This window comes from Mandrillus leucophaeus, unplaced genomic scaffold, assembly GCF_000951045.1.
Source record: "Mandrillus leucophaeus isolate KB7577 unplaced genomic scaffold, Mleu.le_1.0 Scaffold1143, whole genome shotgun sequence".
In the NCBI taxonomy this organism is placed as follows: Eukaryota; Metazoa; Chordata; class Mammalia; order Primates; family Cercopithecidae; genus Mandrillus; species Mandrillus leucophaeus.
Window position 1 is genome coordinate 341,801 of NW_012099688.1, and position 6,996 is coordinate 348,796.

General features: G+C 41.1%; 1 protein-coding gene across 5 annotated transcripts in view; it reads left to right on the top strand.

Moving 5' to 3' along the window:
* Positions 1-6,996, top strand: part of ZNF25 (zinc finger protein 25) — a 27,089-nt gene that overhangs the window by 14,371 nt on the left and 5,722 nt on the right. For 4 of the 5 annotated variants that reach the window (XM_011997340.1, XM_011997369.1, XM_011997355.1 and 1 more), the window contains 3 exons: positions 2,967-3,093; positions 3,398-3,493; positions 6,773-6,836. In XM_011997340.1, coding sequence (XP_011852730.1) covers positions 2,967-3,093; positions 3,398-3,493; positions 6,773-6,836 — 287 coding nt within the window. The remainder of the gene's footprint in view (positions 1-2,966; positions 3,094-3,397; positions 3,494-6,772; positions 6,837-6,996) is intronic. The other variant, XM_011997362.1, reaches the window with a different exon arrangement.

Below are 6,996 nucleotides of genomic sequence, written 5' to 3' on the forward strand. Positions count from 1 at the left end.
CCAGGTTTAAGCGATTCTCCTGCCTCAGCCTCCCGAGTAGCTGGGATTACAGGCATGAGCCACGATGCCCGGCTAATTTTGTATTTTTAATAGAGACAAGGTTTTTCCATGTTGGTCAGGCTGGTCTCAAACTCCCAACCTCAGGTGATCCGCCCGCCTTGGCCTCCCAAAGAGCTGTGATTACAGGCATGAGCCACCGTGCCCGGCCCCCACAGCTTCTTTTTTGGACTCTTCTAGAACTCTGTTTTTTATATATTTGAAAATTCTGTCTGCGGAAACTTACTCATATGTGTATCTGCCAAAACGGACAATTCCATTTTTATGTTCCATAGTCACTTTAAGCACAGAATGAATAAAATTCAACTCATTAACTCCTGCCCAACTTATCCTTTTCCTTGTATTCCTGTTTTCATTTACAGACTTCCTGGTTGCCACATAATAATGTTAGTTTGTACAAAATTAGCCGGGTGAGGTAGCAGGCGCCTATAGTCCCAGCTACTCGGGAGGCTGAGGCAGGAGAATGGCGTGAACCGGGGAGGCGGAGCTTGCAGTGAGCTGAGTTCGCGCCCCTGCACTCCAGCCTGGGTGACAGAGCCAGACTACGTGTCAAAAAAAACGAACCGGCTGGGCTGGTGGCTCAGGCCCATAATCCCAGCACTTTGGGAGGCCAAGGCGGGTAGATTACCTGAGGTCAGGAGTTCGAGACCAGCCTGGCCAATATGCTGAAACCCCGTCTCTACTGAAAATACAAAAATTAGCCGGGTGTGGTGGCAGGCGCCTGTAATCCCAGCTACTTGGGAGGCTGATGTAGAAGAATCATTTGAACCTGGGAGGCAGAGGTTACAGTGAGCCGAGATTGCGCCACCCAACCTGGGAGACAGAGCCAGACTCCATCTCAAAAGAAGAAGAAAAAAAAATGAACCAAGAATTTATATCCAGCTAAGATGTTCTGCAAGTAAAAATACTGCCTTTCAGATTTCATGGAGTATAAATAAAGCAATGATTAGAGGAAATTTCATAGCCTTAAACAGTTCTACCAATAAAAGTGAAGGAATGAAAATAATTGGCACTATGACTGTACCCACAAGCAAAGCATACAGACACTATGGGTGCTGCCCTCCCCCTTTCTCCTAGTGATTATTAACTAATGTCCAATTAATCACAAAGTGACCTTATACTTCTTTCCCCCACTGCTGTTGCTTTTATATAAATGTTTTTCTGATTTTTCTGTGCCATTTGCCACTTTTACATTAAAGTTTTCTCCTAAGCCACTCATTTACCCCTATAACTCCAGTGCTTACTTGACACGTCTCTTCAGTGGTTCCTGGTGTCTGTATTTTCATCTACACAGTGAATGGTGAGCATCCCAGAGATATATAAGACATTTCACATAGTATGAAATAGCAGAATATCTATTTATGTTTTCTCTTATATGAACAAAAACAAACTTGTTAAATTTATTATTATTATTATTTTGAGATGGAGTCTTGCTCTGTCACCCAAGCTGGAGTTCAGTGGCACAATCTTGGCTCACTGCAACCTCTGCCTCCCAGGTTCAAGCCATTCTCTTGGCTCAGCCTCCTGAGTAGCTGGGACTACAGGTGTGTGCCACCATGCCCGGCTAATTTTTGTATTTTTTAGTAGAGATGGGGTTTTGCCATGTTGGCCATGCAGATCTCAAACTCCTGCCTTCAGGTTATCCACCGGCTTCGGCCTCCGAAAGCGGTGGGATTACAGGCGTGGGCCACTGTGCCCAGCCTACTTTTTTTTTTTTTTTTTTTTAGATAGAGTCTCGCTGTGTCTTACTGCAGCCTTGACTTCCCAGGTTCATCTGATTCTCCCATATCACCCTCTCAAGTAGCTGGTGTTACAGGCCTGAGCCACCACACCCACCGCCTTAATAAACATTAATACAAGCAAATGTATGTATTAAGCAGAGATTTATTTGTTAAGTGTGTATGCAAAGTATATTTTACTAGTCCAAAAGACAGATTCAGAATTTCTTCTTGTCCTGTCCCTTGACTCTACACTGTAACCTTCTAACTAATCTTGGTCCTATGCCCTACCATAGGTATATAACTAGCAACCTATGTTATATACTTACCATTGGTATATACCCACCATAGGTATCATACCTACCAAGTTATATGTGGTTTCCTAAACTTGCCATTTCTCATGAATCCATGCCTTTTCCAATTGTGTTTTCTTTATTCCTAAAGTTAGTTTGACCACCTAATAAAATCTAACATGACAATATGAAATGCAAATAATTACCCCCATTTGTGGCCATCTCATATTGTGTACTTGTTTCTGTCATGGCATCTGCTTCACATACTGTAATTTAGCATTTTCACCTTTGTCTCCCTGGCAAAATATAAGCTCCTCGTTAACAGGAATAGAGTCCTGTGTCAGTTAGTGATGGGGATATGTTCTGAGAAATGTATCAGTAGGTGACTTCGTCATGCAAACATCATAGAGTGTCCTTACACAAGCCTAGATAGTACAGCTGACTACACACCTAGGCTATGTGGTGTCGCCCATTGCTCCTAGGCTACAAACCTCTATAGTATGTTACACTGAACACTGTAGGCAATTTGTAACACAATGGTAAGAATTTGTGTATCTAAACATAGAAAACAGACAATAAAAATACTATATTTTCTTATAGGATCGTCATCATATATGGAATCTATCATTAACTGAAATGTCATTATGTGGCACATGACACTCATTTTTTTCTTCATCTTTGTATCTTCAGCAGAGTTCCAGGCATGGAGCGGGAATTCAGTAAATATATACTGAACAAATATTCCTTCTATGAATAAAGCAGGGTACAGCATGGCACATATTCTAACTCTCCAGAGTGAACTTTGCAGTTAGTACACTAAGAGCTAGCTCACATGCCTTTTCAATGGTATGCTATCTATTCTGGTTACTTCAGATTGAACTAAAGCTTGTTATTCCAGGGACCCGTGACATTAAAGGATGTTATTGTGGAATTCACCAAGGAGGAATGGAAGTTACTGACCCCTGCTCAGAGGAGTCTGTATAAGGATGTGATGCTGGAAAACTATAGTCACCTGGTCTCAGTGGGTGAGAAAAACTTCCCCAGGTGTAAATCCCGGTAGTTTGCATCTCCCTTCTTGGCTGCTGGAATATAAAAGGTCCCTATAGGGTTGAATGATTGACATTAGCTATGATTCAGAGTTTGAAGTTAATAAATGCATTTTGGGTACTAGAAAAAATATTTGTGTCCCTGTCTCCCCACTGAAAGAATCTAAATTTGCCAAGCCTAACTGCAACCTTCATCATTCTCCTGAAATTCCACTTCCTCATCTTTCACAGTCCCTAAATTCCAAGCAATTTGTATCATTTCCTTGATGTTTTCCATTCATAGGTTACCATGTGAATAAGCCAAATGCGGTCTTCAAGTTGAAGCAAGGAAGAGAGCCGTGGATATTAGAAGTGGAATATCCACATCGGGGTTTCCCTGGTGAGTTAGAAGAAATTATATCCCATGTTACTGGTGAGTGGTTGGTGCCTCTTGCCTTCTGAATATTTTTTGGCAATCTCTCACTTTTTTTTTTTTTTTGAAACAGAGTTTTGCTTTTGTTGTCCAGGCTGGAGTCCAATGTTGCCATCTCAGCTCACCTCAACCTCCACCTCCCAGGTTCAAGCAATTCTCCTGCCTCAGCCTCCTGAGTAGCTGGGATTACAGGCATGCGCCACCATGCCTGGCTAATTTGGTACTTTTCGTAGAGACGGGGTTTCTCCATGTTGGTCAGGCTGGTCTCCAACTCCCGACCTCAGGTGATTCACCCACCTCAGCCTCCCAAAGTGCTGGGATTACAGGCATGAGCCGCCGTGCCCAGCCTAGGTAGTCTCTTTATAAATGCCCTATAGTTTTGGAAGCGATTAAGGACACTTTATTTGCACATGTGAAAAAACCTAATTCACATCTCCAATTTTTGTTCTCTCCACTTAAATTCTCTCCTTTGCTAGACATGTTTTAAATAGATTTACTTCGCTTTCCTATATACAAACTCTAATCCCTCCTTACCTTGTATTTTGTCTTTTTCTCTAGAATTGCCAGTTACTCCCTGCCATTAGCGTATGCAACTATAAAGTGTTTGTAAATCTGACTTACAACTTTTTAAAATGGCATCTCCCTCCTTTTATTAACAATAAAATACCTCAGTTATTTTAGCACCAATTTTAACTTCCCATATTTTCTTTAAACTCTGAACTCAGATTAAAAATCGTTATGCGGCTCAACAATTCTTTCATTTCAGAGTTGCTACTTCCTGCTATACAGTGTTTATCCTTCCCACAAAGCACTCCTTATCCCCCCTAAAATCTACTGTATCTTATTTGGATAACACTAAGGCAATCAATCTCATCCTGCCTCCTTAAATGTTTGTGATGTATTTTCTAACTTCTGCACAGATGTGTTGCCAGTATCAGGAACAATGCCTTGTACATATTAGTTGCTCACTAGATATTTGTTGAAAGAATGAATATTAATTAACAAGAGACTGGTTGGGCGTCGTGGCTCACGCCTGTAATCCCAGCACTTTGGGAAGCCAAAGCGGGTGGATCACTTGAGGGCACGAGTTTGAGACCAGCCTGGCCAACATGGTGAAACCCTGTCTCTACTAAAAATACAAAAATTAGCTGGGCATGGTGATGCAGACCTGTAGTCCCAGCTACCTGGGAGACCAAGGCTTAGACACAAGAATCGCTTGAACCCAGGAAGCAGTGGTTACAATGAGCCAAGATTGCCCCATTGCACTCCAGCCTGGGCAACAGTGAGACTCATGTTCATGAAAAAAAGAAATAAAAAATATATAAAATAATTGACAACAGACAGACACTCTACTTTCTGCTCTGTGCTTTTTTTATTAACTCCTATAAGAGCTCATCCATTCTTAAGGCCAATGCATTGGTTTTTATGATAAGGACTCCTAAAATTGACCTCTCCAGCATCTTTGCCCTATGTATATTCTGATCCCATATTTTTACCTTCTTGTAAGATAGTTCTGCTCATTCCACTTCCTTCCTTGTTAGGATCAAAACAAAAATTGTTGATCTAAATTCCCACAGTAGCTGTGTAATGCAGCATCTGTACATTGCCAGAAGCCTGCATGGTATGACTAATACTGACTCAGTATTGAGTCATTTAGACAAAATAAAAAACTTACAAGGGTAAGGAGGTATTAGTAATATTCATTTAAATGAATTTTCTGTCAAGAACTAGTCTGGCCCTCTCTTGCCTATGCAACTTATTTCTCCTTGTGGCCCCAAAACACCTGTTAACTTCCATTTTATTATGCTCTTAAATGTTTTCCAAACATAAGATTTTTTTTGAGATGGAGTCTCACTCTATTGCCCAGGCTTGAGTGCAGTGGCGCGATCTTGGCTCACTGCAACTTCCACCTCCCCGATTCAAGTGATTCTCCTGCCTCAGCCACTTGAGTACCTGGGATTACAGGTGCCTGCAACCTGGCCCAGCTAATTTTTGTATTTTTAGTTGAGGCGGGGTTTCACCATGTTGGTCAGGCTGATCTCGAGCTACTGAGCTCAGGTGATCCACCCACCTCAGCCTCTCAAACTGCTGGGATTACAGGCATGAGCCACCATTCCCAGCCCATTCATATAATCTTATTTCATGTGTGCCTGAGTTAACATTGCATAATTCCTTATCAAGTGACTTTTCTTATGTATTCCCCACCATTGCTATGAAATTCCAACCCCAAGCCTCTACTGATAACCTTTCACTTGCTTTCATGCATTTAAAGATGCATAAATATGAAGGTCACTAAAGATTCTAGAATGATGTTCAATAATTTGACCTTTAAAGATCCTGTAGTAAATTGGAAGCAGAGATGGAAGAAGCGAGATATGAAAATGAAATTCAAGACTAGTGCTGAGTCATAAGTAACAAGTGCTTTAGAAGTGCAGGATTTGGTGGTCAGGATGAGTTCAGGATTGAAAATCTCTGGTGTTAGAACTAGGAATTCATCCTTGTATAGATGGCTTATCCTGATGCTTGTAAGAAAATCCTTCCTTTTGGATATATGTGGTCCTCCATCTTCCTGTCCTGAAAACAAAGCCAGCTAGACGGAGAGTGAAAGTCTAAGCTACAGGACTCTTCCTCTAAGCCTGAGGAAACTGATGTTCTGAGAAAGTCCCTTTAGTATTGACACCTAGATTGCTGTGGATGGATGAAGAGGAAATAAAGTAGAAGTTTGTCTGCTAAATACTAGCAATCCTAGCACAGTAATCTAGGTTTGAGGCAATAAAGACCTATACTTCAGTATACTTCAGCTCCTTCTTCCAGTTTAATCTTTTCCATGTAATTCCAGGGACCACTGTTGTCCAGTAGTCTTTCTTATCCTGCTTACTGTTCATGGTACTTAAGGGGCTCACAGCATTCTCTATACTTCCCACACTCTTGTTCAGCAACACTTCTAATGTCTTGCGTTCTCCTCTCCCGGTTCTTTTTTTGTCTTTAACTTTCGCCTCCAAGCTCTTAAGGTCATAGTTGTAAAAATGTCAGAGTACATGGGTCTACAACTAGGCTCCTTCTTCTGTGTGTGACAGCAGTTTTTAGTGTTCGTTTTAGTTTATTTTTCCAAAACAATGGGCTAGAGGAAATTTGCATTTGAGGTTCTTCCATTATGAGAAATTGGCCTGAAGCCTAAGAATCAATGCTATGACAATATTAATGTGTTAATATTTATAAAGTATTAAATTTTTGATTCCTTTGTAGAAGACCTATGGAGTATTCATGATCTAGAAGCAAGATACCGGGAAAGCCAAGCTGGAAATTCAAGGCAAGTTCAAGAATTAATGTTTAAGATTAAAGATTTGTAAGCAAGAGTCTTGAAGGAGTTACTGGAAATGGGAGGACACTAGTTAATACTAAACATGAGAAAACTAACACTGCAGAGCAGTGCAAAGCAAATCCCGAGGAATATAATCCAAATGGGAATG